The sequence below is a fragment of the Brachycentrus maculatus genome, unplaced genomic scaffold (assembly GCF_059751285.1).
Source record: "Brachycentrus maculatus isolate JH-2025_06_01 unplaced genomic scaffold, ASM5975128v1 h1tg000294l, whole genome shotgun sequence".
Taxonomy (NCBI): Eukaryota; Metazoa; Arthropoda; class Insecta; order Trichoptera; family Brachycentridae; genus Brachycentrus; species Brachycentrus maculatus.
In genome coordinates, this window is record NW_028281045.1 from 775,620 (window position 1) to 802,114 (window position 26,495).

Below are 26,495 nucleotides of genomic sequence, written 5' to 3' on the forward strand. Positions count from 1 at the left end.
TTTAAAGCGTCAAGATGTTTGTTTAAAAGAATTATTAAATTAATCGCGACATGGGTGGGTATCTGCGAAGAGCGACAATACATATCGCTCACTCCTTTCAAGAACGTCATAAATCAAAAACTTGATTTTTCAGGAGAACGTTTTTGAAGTTTAAAAATATAATACAATGTATTAAAAATAAATATCAAGCCACTTACTGAACTTTTTACTGTGCAACAGATCTTTTTAGGTAAAACCTGAAGGTTTTATCTCCATTTGAAAAATATTTTGTATATTTAAAAATATAATTAAAAAATACCTTTTCTTCAAAATGTAAAAATAACACTTTCTGCCCTGTAGCGGGTAAATATTATGTTAAAAATATTCCGCTTTTGCTGGGATATAGTACATTTTCTGGGCATTGCAAAAACATGCACAACTGAAAATTGACGATTTTTTTTATTTATGACGTTCTTGAAAGGAGTGAGCGATATATTTATAGGATTTAAGGCCCGGTAATCGATAGCCCGCTTCTTAATGTTCCTTAAACCCAGGTAACATTTACCTGTTTTTTTCTTAAAGCGATGCTTTTGTATTAAATAAAAAACAAGTTTTCTTAGAAATAAATATATGGTTTTGAAAAGAAAAGAGTTATTGAAAGGTAAGGAGTTTTCGAAAAAATATAAAAATATTGTTTCATAATTTATTTAAAAAAATCTAATATATATATATATTCTAAAATGAGCCTAGAGAGATGTGTGACTTCTTGCGTAGGCGCTCGCTTACTTTTTCATGTTTTATTTTAACATTGACTGGGTTTCGTCATCATTGACATCATCAGACTGGTGGCCAGATACACGGGGGTTGAAAACCATGATTTTATATAATTTTTCTTCAATTTTACATGAACAAAAAATTGTCGTTTTCCTGTGAATTCTTATATAGAAGAAAAATACTAAATTCTTGTCAAAAAATATGCATTTCCGAGTATTATAATAATCGCCGATGCAACGTTTGTCCGCCTCCGTAGTGTAATGGCTAGCACGCTCGGCTACACTGTGTTTGTATGATGCAGTGCCCTATGCACCATAGGGTGCGGATGAGGGTTTGAACGAATGAATGAACGTTTATTAGAGCTCGTTAGAGGGCCTTTTCTTTACGCAGAGCGATCGCTCGCCTTTGTCCGCTGTGTGTGACGCAATTTAGGCAGATGGTTTTGCGCAGTTCACAGTCACCACAGGGAGATGTTCTTGGCCGGGTAAATATTCGCACAAAGCCTTATTCTGAGTACCTACCTACTGTTCGCTCGGTTCCTACCGCGGCCTCAGTTTCCCTCTCCCACCCAATCACGCAGTAATTGACCGCCAAACTGATTCATTTCTCTCTTTGTCGTTGTTTTTTTTTTTACTTTGTCTCTGGCACCTTCAAGAGGACATTAGAATTCGCGGGACTCGAGCCAAACAGAAATATAAAATTAAGATATACATCCAGATTTGTGAACAAGTATTTGGACGCACTCAAAATGTTGTAAGATATATATATATATATATATCGCGCACTCCTTTCATAAATCAAAAATCGTCAATTTTCAGTTGTGCATGTTTTTGGAATGCCCTGAAAATGTTCTATATCCCAACAAAAGAGGCATATTTTTAACTTAATATTTACCCGCTACAGGGCAGAAAGTGTTGTTTTTGCATTTTGAAGAAAAGGTATTGTATAATTATTTTTTTAAATATACTAAATATTTTTCAAATGGAGAAAAAACCTTCAGGTTTTACCTAATAAGTTCTGTTGCACAGTAAAAAGTTCAGTAAGTTGCTTGATATTTATTTTTAATACAGTGTATTTTATTTTTAAACTTTAAAAACGTTCTCCTGAAAAATCAAGTTTTTCGATTTATGACGTTATATATGTACATTATTTATTTAAACCATGTTCTCTCCCTATGTGGAGCATATGGAGTCCACAAACAAATACATATAAAAAGAAGAACCAATAAATAATGAAATAGAAATACATATGAAAATTATTAAGTAATTTTGGTTGGTTGGAAGACATATTGCTTTTTAGCAATAAGCCCGCCGATGGACATTTTTCTTTTCTGTACATGAAGTTTAAATAAATAAATAATAGTATAATAAAGAAGGATAATGAACTTCTACTTGACATCGATTTACTTTTTTAATTTTAATCAATAAGTTCTACGATATTGACATCTCAACATAGATGAAAAAGAATATCGAAATCTGAGTATTTGAAGGGCTTACGACCTGTCAGAGGCTAGTCTAAGTGGTATATGCGTGTAACATTCACCATTCTACTCGACCTGTCATAGGCTGGTTTAAGTGATCACTGTATACACGTGTAACATTCGCCATTCTACCGATGACAACCACACTACTCAAATTTAGGAAAGTGCTTTGGACAATGCATCAATTTGATGCTGTGCCCTATGCACCATTGGGTGCGAATGAGGGTAAGAAGGTTCACAAAGTCTCGTTCCCATATCGTATCGAGATTAATTAAACGTTCACTCAAATTTAGGCATTGTTTTATCCTGCTAGAAATTCGTCAATTTTTAAAAAAATTCACAACTACATTTTGAGTGTGTCCAAATACAATCTGGATTATTTCCAATTATAGGAGTTATTTACCATATTATTTTTCCTCAACATGAATGAAGAAGAATATGTCCAGATTTCCATATTCTTCTTCATCTATCTTGAGATGTTTAAGAATAACATGATAATTCACAACGTTGCAGGTAATAAAATTATTTCTCTCGGCGATTTCAGCTGTGCGCTACAAAAATCTGAATTCCACGTATTTTTTCTTGAATAAATAAATTTAAAAAAACTTTCTCGAAACCTGCTAATTTTACTTCTGTTTCTACGAGATACTTCGGTAGGTACTTGTTCTTTGCTGAATCATTATTATTATAAAAACGCTTTGTCTTTATAAGGTTGGTATTGGGATTTTCTGAAGTTTCCGCGCTCTGAATTTGAATTCGGAACTTTGGAAGCCGTGGCGGAAATTTTCTCCGAAATCAGTGTTGCCAAGTCATGCAAATATTCCCGGCTTTTATTATAATAGAAAAAAAAACTTCTGGCATGATCAGAACATATTAAACTCACGATTTTTCGTAAAGTAATACATTTATATGCGGGCATTTAATGTATTAACCTTCGGTCAACTAACAATAAAAACTAGCATGTGTCAGCACCTGCGCACTGAGATCAGGTGTTCTAGTCGGCTAGGGGCATGCAGGTTTTTAGGGATGTACCCTTCTTACCTATCAAGTACCTACCTGCCCATCACTTAATAGTCACACGCAACCATGAATGTTGATTAATTAATTTATTACATTATTTTGATTTATAATTGTTAAGCAACTAGATTTGAATTTCTCTTAAATTTCGAATTTTCCTTTCCGAAGAAGCTTTTCCCTCACTGAGAATGTTTGAATGATTGTATAATGATAGATATACTTATGTATATTTTTATTATTATTTAAATTTGAGTCGTGATATTTACGGCGCCATTTTATTTCAAACTGTCAACGATGATATGAAAACAAGATTACTTTTTATTTTTTTATATTTTTCACAACATTTTGTCTTTGTCCAAATCCTTGTTTACAATTCTCGGTTTCTCCATTTGGTAGTTATCTTTACATTTTGACATCTCAACATAGATGATTATCTATCTATGTTTAACCCTAGAAAACTAAACTATAGTAAAAATTACGACGGTAAAATGACGATTACTGGAAAAAAAACAATGTTCGCGTCTTTCCCGCGCCTCTTGCTTTACAGTGTCTTCTTAAAGTATCTTTATTATTTTTCCATTTTTACGTGATCTCTAAAACCCAAAGAACTTTACTATTACTGCTAAAATTCTTCTTCTATCCCTTAACCGCACTCAGTAGTTTATAGGGCACTGCATTATATTGATGCAGTTTTATCTTGATTGTTACTTACTTGAAGGCAAAGTTATCACTCCTGCGCTTTTGGGACCGGTCCAGGGTAATATTAATCAAATATTAGAGTGTAAAATCACTGATATTTATTTTGAAACTCCCTGGGAATCGAACCCGGGACCTCCAGCACGGTAGCTAATCACGCTATGGAGACAGACTGCTAAAACAATAAACATTTTAAATTATCGTATTTATTCTCGTTTCATTTATACTTCGTACTTTTTACGATTATTTAGTAACGTCACTCTAGGTTTAATATTGTTGCTTAGTTGATATAGTTCGGTGGATGCTTCTGCATCATGTGTTGCGATAACCAACGGCCCGATGCATTAGCTTCTACTGCGGGAGATGTAATTTAAGATACTAACACTAGCTCTCGTATACACACTGCAGCCAGTCCCATCGGTCCTTTATAGCCTGGAAACTAATATCGGCGGGATCTTCAAATCCTTTATCGCCGATTTCTGGATACGCCACGCTGCATACACACACAGAAGGGTGTACAATTACAAAGGGGCGCATTATCCGATAAGTCTGGCACCCCCTCGCAGTCCTGGCGCACACGCCGACCCTCCTCACTCTACTAACTGCCCCCAGTACGTACTAACCCCGTTTCCTCCTTCCTTTTCTCAGTCCAACTTCTCGCGAGTACCTACTCCCGACTCTTCTAATTGTTTAGCATACCTGCATCGAACTTGGGAATCGATTCAATACTTCATGCATGGCCCCGACGGAACAGATGCTATGGTTTTACTGGACTGAAGTTTTGAGACTAGTAAAATGAGCTCGAAATAAGTGATTTAACAATATTTATTTATTTATAATTAATATTTTAGTAATGACCACTATTTCTTTACCCTGGATTACGGGACATTCGTTTAATTAACGACGGATATTTAATCTGAGGGAAGTATCAAGCCAACACATGTAAAGAATGTAGTGACAACTGGCATATTTTTTTACCGATATTTTGTGTTTGTATTTTATATGAAGTTCTAAAAAACCATGTTGCACTTATTTTTAAATGTCAGTTTTTATTATCGTCGTACAGTTTCCGATAATCCCACATTAAGGTACGTTGATGCAAGTTCACTGGTCTAATTGTGACACGTGTTTCGATATATACCGCATCATTTTCAAACACAGTGTTTGAAAATGATGCGGAATCCATTGAAACACGTGTTACAATTCGATAATAAGAAATAGTGGTGCTTACCAAGTAAATTTTAAATAAAAAATTGACAAATATTATCACAAAGTGACTGTCGAATCAATTAATAAAAATACATATTTATTTAATATTAATTATCACCTTACCTTCGCGTAATTCACGATCAAAATAATACTGCGTTGTTAGGTTGTTCAACATATTGCATTTAAATAAAAACGCCTCCCTGTTTTTTGTTTTTCCTCCAAGTTTTCTTCTTGTTCAAAATCTTTTCAAACGGACGCGTCAGTATTCTTGTCACTTTCCGTTCGTTCCCCAAATGGAATAATATCTTCATTTCATATTCATAATATACCCAACACTGCCGTATTCGGTTTCCCATACAACTGGCAACCCTGTCCCTTCTGCAATGCTCGAGTTTCCGATTGGTTCAATTTGAACCGCGAAACTTCTACGAAAGAGGCGGGCTTTTTGGATCGTGAATATTTTCCACGCCGCCATTTTTTACTCGGGGGCTGGAAACTTGAGGACTATGGAACTGGAATTGTTCCTAGTTTGTGTGCGACTGTTTTGTATGCCTTGCGGTTCTGTTCCGTCCACTTTTCCCTAGTTTGAGAATGGGGCTCGTTCCGTAATAGAGCACACTCTGCATGCCGGAGCAGTATCACAAATGGTGTCCGTTTTATGGGCTAATCGGGCGTTTCTTGATCTTTTTGACAGCGCGATCCCTTTGCCGTTCTCACGTTTTCCCCACAGTACAAAATTTTGACGTGTTATCTGTTTGGAAAAATTGGAATAAAACAAAGAACTATATACAAGTCATACATAAAGATTGCAACTGAAGGAAAAAAATACATCGTGCAATGGGTAATTCTGATTACTGAGTGTTTTGAAGAAAAGGAGAGAAAAACAGGAAGTATTTATGAAATTTTGTTATGAAGATTTTATGAAAATACATTTAATTCTAGCTTGAAAAACCAGATATTTTCTTTTCGATATTATATATATATATATATATATATATATATATATATATATATATATAATATATATATATATATATATATATATATATATATATATATATATATATATATATATATATATATATATATATAGGTATATATATAGGTATATATAGGTATATATATAGATATATAGATATATATATATATATATATATATATATATATATATATATATATATATATATATATATATATATATATATATATATATATATATATATATATATATATATAGATATATATATATATAGGTATATATATAGATATATATTACCATGATAATGCTATAATTAAGTAAGATTGGCCCGTGTCCGGCGGTTGACCGTGAAGCAGCTGTTTTGCGCCTCTATTACCCACTGTAAACTTATTAACGGTGCTTGAAAGCAAGATAAAAACAAAGTACGAGTCCATCACGCCTTATGGCCGGCCAGTGGCGATACACCAATTAAAGCGTTAATTATTGCATAGGAAGTGGCGTACTCGAAAGGTGAACGCACTGCAGGGAGCCCTACGTCACCATACCTGAAAAACTTCCGGGTTTTGTTTCGTTTGTATCCAGCGGATTGCATTATAAGGGTGTACTCTCAAATATAGAATTCGATACGCGATCGGCTGCGCGAGGAACCACAAGCGTCGTTCATACAATTTTTTTTTGCAATATACATATCGTTATTATACAGGAGAAAGTGACCAAGTGCATTGTTGTACAAAAACGTGATCATTGACTATTTGATATCTTACTAGCTTAATATTGCCCTGAAAACAACCCAAAGGATTTTAAACTTGGAAGTATAATATATTGACTAGTTAAAGATGACTAACTGCATTGGTGTTTATTTTCTTGCCAAGCAAAAGTGACTTAAATGGCCCTCCTGAACATTTTACGTTTTGGTAGTTGGTCACTTTCTCCTGTACGACTACGATATACAAAAAATTTTACTATAATTTTTTTCAACCCCTTCCTTTCAATACCTCTTTTCTTTTCAAACCCATATATTTCTTTCGAAGAAAGACTTTTTTTTAAAACACAAGTGTTTAAAGCAAAAATTCAATTACGTTTAATGTAGCCTGGGTTAAGAATTTTAGATTGCAAGTGTACGAGTATATTGATTTTTTTGTGGTCCGCCTCCGTAGTGTAATGGCCAGCACGGTAGGCTACCGTACTGGAGCTCCCGGATTCGATTCCCTGGGGGTCAAATAAGTTATTTTTCACTATAATGTTCATTCAATATTACTCTGGTACCTAAAGCGGAGGGTTTTTCCTTCGTGTTTTAACGATCAAGATAATACTGCATTTACATGATGATGCAGTACCCTATGCACCACCGGGTGCGAATAAGGCTTTGAAGAATTGAAGAATATATTTTTTCAATTGGTTGCCTTTAAATAATTCTTTTATTTTTAAAACCATGCAATTTTTTGAAGAATTAAGAAAACTTATTTTTACAATGTAATGACGGTGTTTTAACAAAAAATTTAATTATGTTGAATGTTTTAGAGAAAATAAAGTTGCGGGCTTTCGATTATCCCGCCTTAAAAACTTCCGGGTTTTGTTTCGTCAGTGCCCCTCAGATTGCATTTTAAGTGAATCCAGTTCCCTTCGTGTGCATTCGGTCCGCAAATTACTTAGTCACCTGTGGAAGAACGTGTCCACGTCACAGTTCGCTTACCGCCACTGGCCGAGCAACATCTGGTATGACGTCATATTGGTGCACAAGGAAAATGTATGTCCTTTATCATAAATGCTAAGAACTACTTCGTATTATTTGTGTTGTCAATTTTTGTCAATCTGCAAAATATAAATCAAGGGTGGCCAACCCGCTGCGTGTCCACTTGTGGCCCGCGGAGCATATCGCTAACTCCTTTCAAGAACGTCATAAATAAAAAAACTCGATTTTTCAGGAGACCGTTTTTAAAGCTTAAAAATATAATACAATGTATTAAAAATAAATATCAAGCCATTTATTGAACTTTGTACTATACAACAGATCTTTTTAGGTAAAACCTGAAGATTTTTTCTACATTCGAAAAATAATTAGTATATTTAAAAAAAATAAACAATACCTTTTCTTCAAAATGCAAAAACAACACGTTCTGCCCTGTAGCGGGAAAATATTAAGTTAAAAATATGCCGCTTTTGCTGGGACACAGTACATTTTCTGGGCATTTCGAAAACATACGCAACTGAAAATTGACGATTTTTTTTTATGACGTTCTTGAAAGGAGTGAGCGATATGTCGATAAATAATATGAAATATCTCCTATAATTGGAGATAATCTAGATTTGTGAACAAGTATTTGGACACGCTCAAAATGTTAATAAAAAAATGTCAAATATACATTCTTTAAAAAATTGGGCGTGAACAGACATGTGACCTCTCCGGTGGTCTCCGGTGCTCCGGTGGGATGAATTCTGTGCTTGCGAATATCCCCTTAAATACACATACTTATAAAAAAACATAGCATCGGCAAATGCGAACATTTTAGCTGCTTTCTTTACATGTAGCGCACGGAAGTGTTCAAGATTTATAAAATAATCAATAAAATGGATATTTTTATTATCAGAAATGAAAATAACTTGTTTTTATCGCTCATACACAACTCACAACTTTCGTTTTTTACACTCAGACACAATGTACAATATTTATTTGACGAAAAGAAATATTCGTGTTCTTGTCATATACAACATATACACAAATACTTCTATTTAATTCCATTCAATTCAATTTCTCATACCGAACGTAAGACCTATTAATAATAAGGTAAAACTAAATAACAATAGATTGATGATATCGCTCACTCCTTTCAAGAACGTCATGAATAAAAAAAACTTGATTTTCCAGAATAACGTTTTTTAAGTTTAAATATAAAATACAATAAGTATATCAAAATAAATAACAAGCTACTTTTTAAACTTTTTTCTGTGCAACAGATCTTTTTAAATATTAAGTTTAAAATATGCCGCTTTTATTGGGATATAGTACATTTTTTGGGCATTCTGAAAACATGCACAACTGAAAATTGACGATTTTTGATTTATGACGTTCTTGAAAGGAGTGAGCGATATGATACAGTGGTTCTTAACCTGGGTTCGATCGAACCCCAGGGGTTCGGTGAGTCAGTCTCCCGGGTTCGGCGGAGCTCATAACACACACCCGACTTATCGTACGATATTATGAAAAGTGATACAACATACAATATATTAATTTATCCAATAGATCTAGTGTATTATTTGAAAGGAATATATCAATCTAGCAACAAAAAAAATCCTTAATTGATTCGGCAGTCACTTTGTGGTAAAATCTATCCATTTTTAATTAATGTTTTGCTTAGTAAATACCACTATTTCTTAAAATCTAATATGACACGTGTTTCGATGCAGTCCGCATCATTTTCGCATCATACGGTGTTTGAAAATGACGCGGAATGCATCGAAACACGTGTCACAGTGGATTTTAAGAAATAATGATATTTACTAAGTAAAACATTAATTAAAAATGGATAAATTTTTCCAATTAAGGGTTCGGGTGAACGCGGATATGAAACCGGTAGGGTTCGGTACCTCCAACATGGTTAAGAACCATTGATATATGTGGTGATTGGCAGGTTTGGCTACCAGCCTGGCTCTCCCGAGTTCGATTATCCCTTGGAAATCGAACTGGGGACCTGCAGTAGACCATGGTAGCCAAATGTTCCAACCACTGTTCTTATAAAGGTGGACTCAAAATACAGTGAAACCTCTCATAACTAGCATAATTCGTTCTTGAAACATTTTTTTTGTTTTGACCGGCTCGCAAGTGAATGTGGTGAAAAGGGGACTTGCCCTTTCTCTGTAACTCTGTAACTTTTGAACATTTTTTAAACTCGTTATGCGAATTACTCGGTATGAGAGGTTCCACTGTATATTAATATTTACAATCCCCTAAATTGAAGGGAATCAACCGAACTAAAACAAAATTACTCGTTTTTACGAGTAAAACCGTATTTTTTTCTCGTATTTGATATAATCGGTCACTCAAGTATATCGGGGATTTTAAATATATAAGTTTAGTTATAATTAGCATAGCTAGTTATTATTGCTCATTAGTTTTCACTGGAGCCAGATGGTTTTCGTTGTTTTTATTTATTTGTTATTTTTTATATCCCTTAATTACTCTATACTCGAATTTCCAGTTTTACAAGGCCATGAGCTGCAAGATCAATGCTCGATTATGCCACAAGGACTCGCAAAAAACGACTAATTGTTTTAATCTCCGTTTTTGCCACACATTTGTAACAAAAATGGCGTCAATACAAACTTATGGTAATTTGTATTACACGTATATCTCGCCCATAGAGATCTAACAAATGATATATATCATTCTATAGATGAACGCCGTTGAAATGCGTTCCCTCGACAAATTTGTGGAAAATCGTTGTATGACTATTAAAAACGAAGATATTATAGCGAAATGTAAGGCTGAATAAATAATAAAAAATAAATAAATTTGGATGATTTATATAGCGCCATTTTTGTAAAATACTACCTCAAGGGCGCTTGGGGATAGTTGAAAAAAATAAGAAAAGTTCTTTAAGGTGGTATGGACACGTGGAGCTAACGGATAGTGAGAGAATGACTAAGAAAGTATATTTGGCGAATGTGAACGGGAGAACAGAACGAGAATAGCCGAAAAAGACTTGGCACGACCAGATCAATCAGAACTTAAATCTGGTGGTGTCAAAAGTCTAACTGATCGGAGCTTATGTGTGACTAGATGTATGGATATGAAGAAACCTAGGAGTGTTGTCAGAACGGACAAGTGTGGCGTTCCATCCTCTCTGCCTACCCCTGCAGAGAAACGGCGTGATGGTAGTAGTAGTAGTAGGAGGTACTATAGGTATGTGCAAGTACACATCGTCCTGTGGATACCAGCTTCACATAAATTGGCATAAATTACACATTAGAATATGAACTATTTGTGAGTCCGTGCATTAGTGTTTGGTTTCATAGCCAGCTTTGTCCGCGGACAGTACATAGTTTTTTTTTATGTCTAGAAGCATTGTTCCGTCGCAAGTTTCGTTGTAGAAACATTTGTACATATACTATGTTTTACCATGACGTATACACATGTGTACAAATGTATAATACCGAATCCTTGGCCGGTGCGATGATTCCATTGCTAATTTTCGATGCGAATAGTCAAATTAACAAACAAATTCTTTTTACCGACGTTCAGTACGTTTTAAGGCCCAGTATTCGTTAAGTCGCAACTTGATTTTCTCTAAATCCAGAAAACATTTTACGTAATTGATTTTTTTTCTTTCTCAAAACACCGTTTTGTCGTTGAAAAAATAAGTATTTCTTCGAAATAATTACATACATGGTTTTGAAAAGAAAAGAGTCATTGAAAAGGTAAGGAGTTAAAAAAAAATAATGATTACATATATGTATATTCTAAAAACTATAACAATAAATCCAATATACATTAAGTGGAAATGTATAGACCTTGTATAAAAATGTAATTATATTAAATAAATAAAAAATTATGCTGGGAACAAAGTGAATGGTACGCTGAAATCAGTTATAGCAAATAAAAACCTATCAGCGGAAGTTAAACTGGCAGTGCACAACGGAGTCCTGGTTCCAACTCTAATGTATGGAAGTGAAACATGGAGTTGGCAAAAGAAGGATGAAAGTAGACTAAATGCAGTCGAAATGCGATCTCTCAGAAGAATGTGCGACAAAACGATGTATGATAGATGCGCGAATAGTGAAATAAGGAAGGAATGCAAAGCTGAGATAAGCATTATCGATAAAATTAAGAAAGGTGTGTTGAGATGGTTTGGACATGTAGAACGAATGAGTGAGGAAAGAACGGTAAAACAAATTTATGGGGCGAATGTTAGCGGGAAAAGAAGCAGAGGAAGACCAAGAAAAACATGGCACGATCAGGTATGCCAAATACTTGAAAGTGGTCAGGTTAGGAGTCGTAACAATCGGCGGGTATGTATGAGGAGATGCATGAACGTGGAAGAGGCGAAGAATGTTTGCAAGGACAGAGTGGTGTGGCGCTCTATTCTCTCTGCCTACCCCTGCGGGGAAGCGGCGTGATGGTTAGTTAGTTAGTTAGTTAAAAATTAAATATTTTTTTTTGATAAAAACCGCCAGTCTTGCAGACTTGACACAATATTTGATGTCAGTGTAGAAAAATATCAAAATAAAAAATACAATTAAAATTCGTGCGTGTATAATTTGAGTGTAAACTCAGTTTTAGTACCTGGACGACTCGTGCTTATACTCGCTTGCCTCAAAGCTAGTATAAACACGAGCAGAGTATGAATGCTACATACAAAGAGAACAGTAAGTTTTTACTGTACATTTTTAAAAGTAAGATTTATGTCAATGTATTTTGTGCTATCAGGAGAGCAGAAAGCTATCGCAGATGATGTACGCCTGCGAGATACAGAAACAGAATAAGTTATTTCCCAGATTAATTTAGAACTATCGTAAACAAATCAAGGTCTCGCGGAGGGGACTCGGCTACATTTACCCGTACACCCGATACATTTTCTTTGATCCAAGTTGTCAGCGAGCAACTTGAAGGAAGGGAAAATAAAAAGCCCCGCCGTCTTTTCGCTTTGATCAAACTTTGTAACTAGCAACTGGAAACGAACTCGATAAAGAATTTGAGAAGAAAAATCCGGACGGGGACATGGAATGTAGGATGTTCCGGAGTTTGCTATTCGCTTCGGTGACTTGAAATTCCCGCGTTACGATCTTTTGGACCTCAGGATGTCGGTGGTGCATAAAAAAATCATTGAAGGTGTCCTTATTTTAACACGGTTGAAGATGGTTAGGAATACATATCCCTCACTCCTTTCAGGAACGTCATAAATAAAAAAAACTTGATTTTTCAGGAGAACGTTTTTAAAGTTTAAAAATATAACACAATGTATTAACAATAAATATCAAGCCACTAATTGAAGTTTTAACTGTGCAACAGATATTTTTAGGTAAAACCTAAAGGTTTTTTCTCCATTTGAAAAATATTTAGTATATTTAAAAAAAATATTTAACATAGTTTTTCTTCAAAATGCAAAAATAACATTTTCTGCCCTGTAGCGGGTAAATATTAAGTTAAAAATATGCCTCTTTTGCTGGGATATAGTGCATTTTCTGGGCATTCCGAAAACATGTACAACTGAAAATTGACGATTTTTAATTTATGACGTTCTTAAAGGAATGAGTGATATCAGTTCGGTCCTTTTTTGGTGGTCAAAAATGCATTTTGGACAAAGTGAACGATGAGGAAGATGTTATATATATTTTTATACATTTTTTTGTTTTGGCGGTTAATTTGTAGAACTCCATTTTGATTTATGTATTAATTTTTAAGTCAAACACAGATTTTTTGAGTCTAAGTTGTATTTTATTAACAAAAACACATAAAAAATAATATTGTGACAATTGTTTCGCCTAGTTATGGCATTTTCAAACGAATGTCCAATATTAATTTTTTATGTGTTTTTGTTAGTAAAATACAACTTAGTAGACTCAAAAAATCTGGTTTGATTTAAAAATGAATACATAAATTAAGATGTTATATTACCATACCACAAAGTTTACAATGCTTTTAATATACAAAATATAAAAATGCATTTGTTTCAGTTTTTTTATTATTTCTAAAATAATATAAGTTTAGACATTGACATATAACCTTTCCAACTCTCATAGGGTGACCATGGTGAAAAATATATTATATTTTAAAGATTATATACTCGAAATTTTGTTTTGAAGATAGGCGCCAGGATAATAAAGCGACAGTGTAATAGATGACTGATTTTTAGTCTGAGAGACGCGTTTAATATAAACGAAAACGATATATGGTAAGTACTGATTCAGGAAGGCTCTCCGGCCCTTCGTGAACTCGATAGACTTCACTGCAAGATTAACAAATTATGCAATACTTTGGCTCTTCGGCTAATAAGTTTGTCCATAGGGCGCTGCATCCTAACAACGCAGTATTATTTTTATGGTTAATTGCGTCGAGTTCATTATTCCACGTTTTGCATCAGCTGTAGACGAGTACTTAGTGGTTCTTGGGAACGGGGCGCCGACCGATGCGGGTAACGGGGACATTTACATACGGAAAACGTTAGGCCCACATGCTTGGTGTAAATACTGGAAGCAAAAAGTTAAACTGACATCCTCACCGCGACACATGCCGCTCTTAGTTGCGTTCTTACTCCGAGACAAAGAACAGACAGTTATTATTGCAATAACGACGTAATTTTACATCAGCAGTTCGCAAACAGACCTCGAAATAATTGTTTAAATACTACACTTCTTGATACGATATCATTTCAAATTTTATAGGCCCTAAAATTTATAATATGCTCCCACAAGAAATATTATGTTCAGTTGGAAATAAATTCAAAATGCACACAAAAGAATGGCTCCTGAAAATTGGAAGATCCCAGCTGGAGCAGCAAATAAAAGTTTGTGTGTGATTAATCTATGTGTCAGTGTTTTATAATTATATAATCCTATTTTCTAATTTTATAATATTACTCCTTTAGATTTTACTTTTCTTTTAGTTAAACTCTCTATTTGCTTTCATTTTATAATTATTATTTCATATTATTTCAGTCTTACCACTTTTATATTATCATTAAAAATATATAAAGCTGTATTATAAAAAGAATAAACATACCCTGCCTACCTCAGAACAGGTATCTCCAAATACCTAGTGAGGATAGACAGTGTCCAATAAAAAAAAATATATATGTATATATATAAATATGTATAGCTTAAGTACAAAATTATATTAAATAATAAACGCTGTTCTGCAGCACTGAACCTGAAGTCGATAATATATACAATAATCGGTTTATTTCGGTAAATATGGCCTAAAACTTGACCTATGAAGTGAAATAAAATATCAAAAAATCAAATAAGGTATAAATATGAGCGCGAAAACGTTCTAGGTAACTGAAGATCATGTATGAATAGTCACATATATATGAATGCTAAGGAATCTTGGAGTGTATGGGCGCTTGTGCACTACAGGAATTTTACCGTCCGGCAGTCCGGTTAGCATGAAAAAACGAATGATTGGCTTGGATTGGCTTGTGCTTTTGGCCGTCTTTCTTCGGATCGGTGCGTTTGATCTGTGCGTGATCATGGTGCGCGTAAATTCGATCACGCTAAACTGTCGTAGTGGCTTTCATTTTTCAAAACCGGACTGTCGGACGGTAAAATTCCGTGTAGTACACGAATGCTCTATGTCAGCGAATAATTAATTGCCTCGTCTTAACCATTTTATGTTTTCATTCGTTTTCTTCTCGAGACAAAATTGACATTTTGTAACAAAAGACGTGTTTTGACGCGTTGATCTGCAACTTTATATCAACAGATTATTCTATCCACTAGTTTTTAACGTACAAACATAACTATATATATGTTTGTCATTCCAAAGATATGTTAAATCTAAGGCACGTGTTCATTTGATTCAAACGGATCCAAGGCATAATGAAATTCTTTCTTTACTTGAAATTAAAGGAAAAAAATGTTAATTTTCTTTTCTTTATGGAGCGTCCGCCTGGTAGTTCTGACGAGATGTAAATTCCCTCGAAAGTATAAAGAAATGTCCTTTGGAGGAATACCTAACGAACGATTAAAATTTATGAACTCTTTGAAACACGCGATGTTACATCTGTACTTTATTTTTGCGTCGGAAAATGCAAATCAGAACCTGAATGAGAATTACTTTATTACGTATTTGGCATATCTGAATATTTACGCGGATTAAGAGGGAATTCTCTAAATTCAATTTCAAAACGCGGACGACTACGCAAGAGGTCGGTCGTGCCTTCGCGCGCGGTCTAAAGAAAATGCAAATTGAAATTTGTCTTTTTTTACAAAATACATATAATAAAACCCTTATCCGCACCCCAATGGTGCATAGGGCACTGCTTCATATGAACACAGTTTTATCTTGATCGTTTACACACGAAGGAAAGGTGATCAGCCCTCCGCTTCAGGTACCAGTCCAGGGTAATATTGAATAAATATTACAGTGAAAAAATCACTTATATTTATTTGACCCCCCTGGGAATCGAACCCGGGACCTCCAGAACGGTAGCCGAGCGTGCTGACCATTACACTACAGAGGCGGACAAGATACATAGAAAAAATATTTTTTAATTCTTTACCTTTCAATAACTCTTTTCTTTTCAAAACCATAAAATTATTTCGAAGAAAAACTTTTTTTTTCTAAATAGAAAAGGTGTTTTAAGGGATATTCGTTAATACAGAACTCATTCGCCGGCCAACCGCCGAAGAGGTAACACATCTTTCTGCGCCAGATGTGTTTTTGAAGAATATTTTGGTTTTATTTTTAGAATATATCGCTAACTCCTTTCAAGAACGGCATGAATCAAAAAACTTGATTTTTTCGGAGAACGTTTTTAATGTTTTAAAATATAACACAATGTATTAAAAATAAATATCAAGCCTCTTATTGAACATTTTACTGTGCAACAGATCTTTTTAGGTAAAACGTGAAGGTTTTTTCTCCATTTGAAAAATATTTAATATATTTAAAAAAATATTAAACAATACATTTTCTTCAAAATGCAAAAACAACACTTTCTGCCCTGTAGCGGGTAAATATTAAGTTAAAAATATGCCTCTTTTGCTGGGATATAGTACATTTTCTGGGCATTCCAAAAACACGCACAACTGAAAATTTACGATTTTTGATTTATGACGTTCTTGAAAGGAGTGAGCGATATTTATATCGAAAAAAAATTATCTCCCTACCTTTCAATAATTTCTTTTCAAAACTATATAATTATTTCGAACAAAAACTTATTTTTTCAAAACAAAAACGGTGTTTTATGAAAAAAAAATCAACTAAGTACGTAAAATGTTACCTGGGTTTAAAGAAAATTATGTTGGGACTCATCGAATACTATGCCTTAATAGATTTATATTATCCACTGACACTTCGTGATGGAATTGCATTTTTAATATATTATTAGATTAAAACCAATATTTTTAGCTTTTCCACTTTTTTTTATTTTTATTTTTATTTTTTATTTGACCAGCGACTTTTTTTTATTTGATGTCGGTAACGACGAAACCCGGTCGCTGGTCAAATGAAAAAAGTGGAAAAGCTAAAAATATTGGTTTTAATCTAATAATATATTACTATGCCTTAAGGAAATAATTCAATTGGTACGTCAAATGTTACCTGGATTTAAGGTAAATTAAGTATCTATTTAACGTATGTACGTATGTGTGCCTTAATTGAAAATTTTCTCTTTTTTCGGAAAGCTCCCTTAGTTTCTGAATTATACATCGGGGGTGATATATTTATTCAAATTTATACGAGCAAAGGGGCTCTTGTGAAGTTTGGGAAGTTGGCCTGCTCCCTGCCACACACGGCTCTAATGGTGAATAAATACGGGCCTCGCTAGAAATGCCTTCCACTCCGCCAATATTGATTCGAACCAGCGGCTTCGGCCATCTTTACTACTTATATATTCTGCCGACGTTATATTTCTAAATGATATGTTAATACAACAAAAAACTGTTATCTCTCTTCACAAACTTTATTTGCGGCTTGTTCTATAACAGTGGTTCTGAACCTTTTTGAAGTCAGGTAGCACTTATGATCACGAGGAAAATTCGCGGCACACCAAGAGTAGAGATAAAAAAACATACAAAGATAACTTTTATGGATAATAAAACTGATTATTTTATTACAGAAAAGTTAAAAATTACGTTGATTAAAAAAAACTTAAAATCATAAAACTTTTTGCGGCGAACATTATTTAATGTGAGCTTGTAGGCTTTTACAGATTTCAACGATGTAAGGTCTAATATTTGATATAGCTTCTCTCATTTCGTCATCCAAATTGCTAAGCCTTTCGATTTTCTTCGATATGTAGTAAACTAGCCAACATTAAATTTTGGTTTTCATAATTTTGCGGAGCACTTGCCCTGTAAATACTTACTTTAATAATCTTCTTCATCTATGTTGAGATGTCAAAAATGTTATTACGACTGATTTATTTATTAAATTAATTTAATTTTTCACAATCAAGTCACTTTGAACCAAATCTCATTATAGAGTAATAATGTAAGTTTTTTATCACTTGTCATTGAAAATATTCTCATCAGTGGATCTGTATCATTCCAGTGAGCTGTCGTGAACCTTATTTTACTCAGAAATCATACTTTATAAAAAGAAAAAAAAATACGAATAATGAGGCTACCTTGAATTAAATTTTCATCAACGTAAAGATGTTAGAAGTGGGTAAGATCGAGTCATTTGGAAGTTTCGCATCAGTGAATCTATATCACTTAGGTGATCTATCTATATGAAACCTCACTTCTCGCATAAATTATTTACGTCATACTTTTTCGCGACCCTTCTCTGTCCATCATTCATCCGCGAATCGATCTATCTGTGATTCAGCAATCCAGAGAACGGGTAAGCGTTAGTGAACGAGATTCACTCGAAATTGGTATCTGGTTACTTGATCAATTTAAATGAACGGGTCGTTAAGATCCCATAGACAACTATGTACTTGAAATATTCCGATAAGTTATAACATTTTGATCCTATTAAAAGTTCAATAATTTGTGAACTTTGATTTATATCTATTGGAGGAGTGGCGTTTTGAATTTCAATGAATAATAAAGTACAAATGATTCATTTACATTCATTTCAAAAGGTAATCGAATCAAAATGACGTGTCCACATATTGACATTCTAACGAATCTATTATTTCGGTTTGCTTGAACATATCGCTCACTCCTTTCAACAACGTCATATATCAAAAATCGTAAATTTTCAGTTGTGCATGTTTTCGGAATGTCCAGAAAATGTACTATATGCCAGCAAAAGCGGCATATTTTTAACTTAATATTTACCCGCTACAGGGCAGAAAGTTTTGTTTTTGCATTTTGATGAAAAGGTATTGTTTAATTATTTTTTTAAATATACTAAATATTTTTCACATGGAGAAAAAACATTCAAGTTTAATAATAAGTGGCTTGATATTTATTTTTAATACATTTTATTTATTTTTAAACTTTAAAAACGATCTTCTGAAAAATCAAGTTTTTTGATTTATGACGTTCTTAAAAGGAGTGAGCGATATCTCATTTCACTCTGTTACACTCAACGCGACTATGCGTTATTTTCCCATCCGAGCAGCGTAAAATGATTGTTTTTTTACAGCATGTCTCGTATCAAGTCCGCAATGTTTGCAGTATCGTGCGTCGGGCGTGTAGTTTCAGGAACGGGACAATAAAACATATTAAATTGGTCTTCCTTGTAATGGAAAAGCCTTGTCAAGCGGGCGAAAAACATTAGTCGCTAGGTAAAAACATTTACAATAGGCCTTCCCGCCCGTTCTAATAACGGCCATTTTGTTACGCAAACGGTCAAACTTTGCCTATTATTTCTGAACTTTTCCCTGTAATTTACAATTTATAAAACCTGTTACGTTTTTTTTCGCTCGCAAAGATACCTCGATTTAACGATCGCCGATTGCTTAACGCTCTCGAAAGTTTCATTTTATTTTATTTTTATGGCAATTAATTATATTTACTAGCATCCTTTAATACCTCATTGTTATTTAAAATGAAAAAAATATTTAACATCACCCTTTGAAAGGATGTTTCTGCCTGTGTCAAGCATTATTTTTATTTACAAACAAAATAATAATAACAATAAATATGAAATTTCATAGTTTAAATGCATTTATCATTTTAGAAATTATGACCGCAATTCTTGAATTATGTTCAGAAAGAAGGGTGGATACTTGGGTTGGGAGTTGGATTCCTAATTGTTATTTTGATTCTGTTTTCTTTTTACTCTTTTAGATTCTGTTTTTCATTTTAATACAGGGTGGCGCAAAATTAACCACCCCATCGGAAGATGTTATAATTTCTGCAAATGGAGTCGTACGTCAATCATATTTGAAACTTGTGAACTAGACAGCTGCTGTATATATTTGCTTTACAGTTATTTCTTCAATTTCACTTTTTCTTTAATATTCTTTCTTCAACATTCACTCATTCGTTCCACGTGCCCAAACCATCCTAACCTTAGATAACTTAACTATATTTGTAGATACAATGCCATTTGTGGATCGCACAATATTGACATATGTAGTAGCTGTGCGGAATAGTGATTTATTGTTAAATGTATCTTACATTATTTATTGATTTGGCGTTTAATTTGTAGAACTCCATTTTAATTTATGTATTAATTATAAATCAAACACAGATTTTTGGAGTCTACTAAATTCTTAAAAATAATATTACCAACAATTGTATTAAGCTTTAAAATATTAATTCTCTAAAATATTGCCATGTCAATAAATTCTTCCTTTCCCAGAAAATAAATATAAGGGTACATACCTACACCCCCCATTAGCTACTGATGTCCCCCATAAATTATTGCTGCACGTGTTAAAACTGTCACTTAGAATTGTATAGCTACATAAGGACCGTAGTCCATTTGATCTTCACATTCGTTTGATAATGACCTAACAAGGCGAAACAATTGTCACAATATAATTTTTATGTGTTTTTGTTAATAAAATACAACTTAGTACACTCAAAAAATCTGTGTTTGATTTATAATTAATACAAAGGTCTCTTACATTCATTGCTAATAAACAAAACGTAAGTGCCATGTAACCGGATCCTATTTTTAATAAATACTTTTGAGTAAGTTTCACGTTTTTAATTGCGTAGTCCGCCAGATGAATGTTTAGTTATTAAGGGTTAACACACCCCTTTTAATTGTGTTATTGTTATCAATAAAACTTTATTAAAATAATCCATAGAACATTTTTTCAATGCTCAACTTCGCTTGTCGCAGTACACAGAACTGCGACAAAGCGTGTCGTATAAAAGTTTCACATATTGTAAAAATAAAAACCCTTCGAAAATGACTGAGAAAAAAAGTGAATGATTGGAAATCAAATGTCGTTTCGTATAAAAACACCATCTACTAGTTTCCCCTTCAAATAGTTTAATTAAATGCTCGTAACTCGATGTCATCCTGATTGACAATCAATTTTTACGTGAGAAAAAAATACTGGAATATATTTTAAAATTACATTTAATTACTGAAAACTCGTGCAAAATAAATATGTATTTTAAAAATATTATAACGGTTAATATTTTTTTAGCAATTTATTGTATATTTTTTGTCACCTTGACAAAGATGAAGAAGAATATGGCAGTCTATGTGTTTACAGGGCTTACAGCCTGTTATACGCTGGTTTAAGTGATCACTTTTTACACGTGTAACATTCACCATTCTACCCACGATTGACAACCACAAATAAGATTAATCTCAACACAGATACCATCTATGTTTAATTTAAATAGCTCTTATTTAGCAGAGTCTTCATCTATGTTGAGATGTCAAAAGATCAAACAAACCCTATGCGGAGAAATCCAGATTTGTGAACAAGGATTTGGACACCCAAAACCAGATTTTAAGTCCACATAATTTACTCATTTGCCTTGAGGTTATTTATTGTGCAAATGAATAATTTACATGACTTGAAATTTGTTTCTGAAACTCCCTATCAAGTTTCTGAACTAATAGTTGTATAAAATAAACACCACCCCACCCAATAAAAGTTTGTTCAGAAACAATTATGCGTTTGCTTAAAATAAACATACATAATGTACGATTGAATAACTATACCACAATATTATGTTAGATTCCAGTGTTTTAAAGGATGTTTTTTTAAATAGAGGTTTGGTTTTTAAACTTGCAACATTGTTTCTACAGACTGTCAATTCGCCTTGACAGTTGATTTGTAGTCAGTATGCAGATAAGCAGATTTGATGTCAACAAGCAGAATTGCCGAATTTGGTGTGAAGAAAACCGGAAGCCTTTGTCGAGACGTTCTCACATCCATTAAAAGTCACTGTTTGGTGTGCTTTATGGGCAGGTGGAATCTTTGGCCCATATATTTTTTAAAATACGATGCCGGCTAGAATTTTACGGTCAATACAGAGCGCTACAGAACCATGATTACTGACTTCTTCGTACCTCAGTTGAATGCCATTGATGTGACAGAGCTGTGGTTTCAACAAGATAGCGCAACATGCCACACGGCGGGTGCCACCATCAATTTATTGCGAAAATTTGAATTTGTATACGTCTAAAAAAATCCCTATACTCACAACACAACATCATCACCAGTCTAATGATGTCTGATACCAATCACAACCAGTAGTTCCAGGCTATCCTCATTGCCACGCGCAAAGTGTCCAAAGGACTGAAGAATCCGTCGTGTACAGACATTGGCCAGAGTCAAGCCTCTAACTTAGTCTCTAACTTATAACAAATATGCATTATAAAAAAAATGTGAAGAAAAAAACATTTAAAAAAACTTGTATCCTCGGCATTCATCCGACAAAATTATTTTTCTGTCAGTGTGGAATTTTTGAATGGATCCTCATGAAGTAATTTTGTCTCCAGAAACGCTCCTGCAGATGGACCGGCAGCAGTTGCAGAAGTTCGTGCAGTACCTCATATCGGAGCACCACACGGAGGTGCTGCCCACCGCGCAGAAGCTGGCGGACGAGATCCTGCAGCAACAGTCGGCCATCAACCGCATCGCGGGCGCGCCCGACCCCACGGCGGGCGCGGCGGCGGACGACGCGCACGCCTGGCACCTGGACGAGGCGCAGGTCTGCGAGCAGGTGCGCGCCTACCTGCTGCAGAGCGGCTACTACAACGCCAACAAGCACCTCAACTCGCTCTTCTCCAAGGTAAGTCTGTGCACCTCATCCGTCAACCAACCGCATCGCGGGAGTGCTCAGTACGGGGCAGCGGCAACTGCAGTGTACCAAGCTTGTTGGCGACAGACGACGGACAACAGTCCGGCTTCTCCTGAGGAGTGCGACGTGGAGCAATGAGCAAATGCTGAAAAGTTCCTGATTGGCCCACGCTAGATTATCCATCCTGTTTCTAATACAGATTAAAATAAAACATATTTTTTTAGTTACAAGAAACAAAAATCCACTTAATGATCTATAAACCTTGTACATAATGAGCAAAGTAAATAATAAATGCAATTCCCATATAAAATATTTAAAAAACCTAAACAGAATCTGTGATTTTTGTTTATTTATACATACATCACTTGATGGTTGACTTAACCTAACCTAGCCAGGATATGTGATTTTGTCTATTTGCACATCAACTGATGACTGACTTCCTCGGCAGGTGCGAGAGATGCTGCGGGCGCAGGACTCGAACGGGCCGCGCATGCTGACGCTGATCACAGAGCAGTTCCTGTCGGACCCCCGGCTGGTGCTGTGGCGCAGTCAGAACACGCCCATGACACACAAGTGCCGCCAGCTGTGGGAGCAGCTCGGCGCGCTGTGGCTCTGCATCGCGCTGGGCCCCCGCGGCGCGCAGCTGGAGCGCGCGCACTGGCGCTCCGCCCTGCTGCGCTGGGCCGCCTCCGACCTGTGCCCGCCCGAGGACCCCGACTACAGGACCCTGCCTCCCGTGAGTTGCACACACTTTTCTTCCGTCATTCAGGGACTACTACCTCAAATTCAGATGATTGGCACAGCTTCTTTTTCTTCTTTATGAGCCCTCTGACCTCCACTGCTAGATATAGGCGTCTTCCCTTTTGTATTTCCTCCGGATGGTTGCTGCTTGCAACCAGTTTTTACCCCCCACAGCAACTATGTCGTCGGACCATCTCTTTTGGCGTCTTCCGACACCTCTTTTGCTCTCCCAAGGTCTCCATCGTAGAATTCTCGGAGTCCATCTTGTGGGGTCCTGTCTTGCAACATGTCCTGCCTACTACCATTTGAGTTTTGCTACGCGATCCATGATATCCTCCACCTTGGTTCTTGTCCTGGTATCGTCATTTTTTATTTTATCTCTCGGCTAACCAAGCATGGATCTTTCCATGGATTGCTGTATGCACTTGAGCTTCTCTGCATTTCACTTTGTCGGAGCCATAGTCTCTAGTGCATATGTGTTCAATGGCAGTATGCAGGATTTATACACTTTCCTTTTTAGACAGGTCGGAATCTCCTTATTTTGCAGAATCTGTTTAGTTTGCCAATCTATTTTTGCAAAATACACAATATCAATATTCCCTATACCTGTTCTACCAGACGTCAACTGTCTAGGGACTAGGGACCAATCATGATGACATGGATGCATTTGCTTCCGCACGCATTATATTTTCAGGTACCTATACGACATACTTATCTTTGTGCCTTCTATATGTTTATGTTATCTATCTATGTTTAATGTTGTTCATCCCTCTAGCGAATATATTAAGAAAAAAAGACTAACACTCCTTACTCCGCACGAAAATTGATCAAAATTGGTTGGTCCTAATGAAAGATCAATTAGGTATCCTTAAGTTTTGCGTCGGTTCTTTTAGTGTCGCATAGATTACTAATTATATACAGATGTTCGATTTCATTAAAAACCCGGGGTCGAGATGTGAATTGAGTGAATTTTCGTGCACAGTAAGGGTGTGTATTACTTTTTTCTTTCTCAATTTGTCTGCTAGAGGGATGAACAACAAAAAACATTGTACGAAAAAAGAGATGCATGCCCATCAGACACTTGTAAAAAAAAAAGAGAACACAATGTTAATTATGTCGTATACCTGAAGATAATGCATGCGGAAACAAATGTATGAGTATCCCTGTTGAATTCCTTAGAGTTTCTTACAGCAACGGAAATCTAAATTTGTAGTGTTAAAATATTTACTAAGTTTTTTTTCCTCTGATTAATTTTTCTCTATCACCTCTTCTTACAGTACCACTCGAGAGATCGAGAAAGGAGTGACCGAGATAGAGAACGAGATCACAGAGACAGAGAAAGGGACAGGCATAGGGGGGACAGAGATGAAAGAGACAGGGACAGACACAGATTAGACAGAGACGACAGAGATAGGTGAGTTGTTATTTTATTTTTAATTATATTTTCATTAATTCCCAACTTCTGCAATATATTTCAGTATTTTGATACCTATTATTGTTTGATTTGATGTTTTATTTATTTTTATAGAGAAAGACACAGAGAAAGAGAAAGGGAGAGGCAGCGGCAGAGAGAACTGGATAGAGAGAGGAATATTTTCAATAACTTTAATCACCATAATAATCATCTGCATTCTGGAGACAGTTCTGAAGATGATGCCCTGTATAATAATAAGTAAGATTTTATATAAATAAAATAAATAGATAATACGTGGGTTTTTTGTTAAATTCCATTAATAATTCATAACGTTTTGTTGCATCTATTGATAATTCAGAACGTTTTGTTGAATCTCTTGATATTTCAGAATGTTTTGTTGCATCCATTGAGAATTTAAAACGTTTTGTCAAATCCATTGATAATTCAGAATGTTTTGTTGAATTTATTGATAATTCAGGACATTTTGTTGAATCCCTTGAAAATTCAGAATGTTTTGTTGCATCCATTGATAATTCAAACCGTTTTGTTGAATTTATTGATAATTTAGAACGTTTTGTTGAATCTCTTGATATTTCAGAATGTTTCGTTGCATCCATTGATAATTTAAAACGTTTTGTCAAATCCATTGATAATTCAGAATGTTTTGTTGAATTTATTGATAACTCAGGACATTTTGTTGAATCCCTTGAAAATTCAGAATGTTTTGTTGCATCCATTGATAATTCAAACCGTTTTGTTGAATTTATTGATAATTTAGAACGTTTTGTTGAATCTCTTGATATTTCAGAATGTTTTGTTGCATCCATTGAAAATTTAAAACGTTTTGTCAAATCCATTGATAATTCAGAATGTTTTGTTGAATTCATTGATAATTCAGGACATTTTGTTGAATCCCTTGATAATTCAGGACATTTTGTTGAATCCCTTGATAATTCAGGACATTTTGTTGAATCCCTTGATAATTCAGGACATTTTGTTGCATCCATTGATAATTCATAACGTTTTGTTGAATTCATTTTTAATTTAGAATGTTTTGTAGCGAAGTTTTGTAGAGAAGAGTCTCATTATGTGATTTTGTTTTTCAGTTACGAAAGAGAATACCGCCGTGCCAGTAAAAGACTTCGGTTACACCATAACCGGCCTTCTTCTAATGCTTCCGCCTCCTCCACACCCCGAACAGTCTTCCATAAGTAAGAAACTCTTGGTGTTATATCTTTTTTTTATAATTTAAAGGAAAAAACCTAAAAACTTGCATAAGATTACTTTAGAGTTCATCAATGTAAACATGACTAGTTTAGAGAACTACAGATATTCTCATCCACAGGTGGAAATACAAACTGACAACAGTT

At 34.7% G+C, this 26,495-nt stretch overlaps 1 protein-coding gene across 1 annotated transcript in view; it reads left to right on the top strand.

Moving 5' to 3' along the window:
• LOC148304994 (zinc finger SWIM domain-containing protein 4-like) overlaps positions 1 to 26,495 on the top strand; it is a 154,892-nt gene that overhangs the window by 113,263 nt on the left and 15,134 nt on the right. The window contains exons 5-9 of the mRNA XM_088267425.1: positions 22,669 to 22,961; positions 23,419 to 23,706; positions 24,989 to 25,125; positions 25,240 to 25,383; positions 26,232 to 26,336. Of these exons, the coding sequence (XP_088123551.1) occupies positions 22,669 to 22,961; positions 23,419 to 23,706; positions 24,989 to 25,125; positions 25,240 to 25,383; positions 26,232 to 26,336 (967 nt within the window). The remainder of the gene's footprint in view (positions 1 to 22,668; positions 22,962 to 23,418; positions 23,707 to 24,988; positions 25,126 to 25,239; positions 25,384 to 26,231; positions 26,337 to 26,495) is intronic.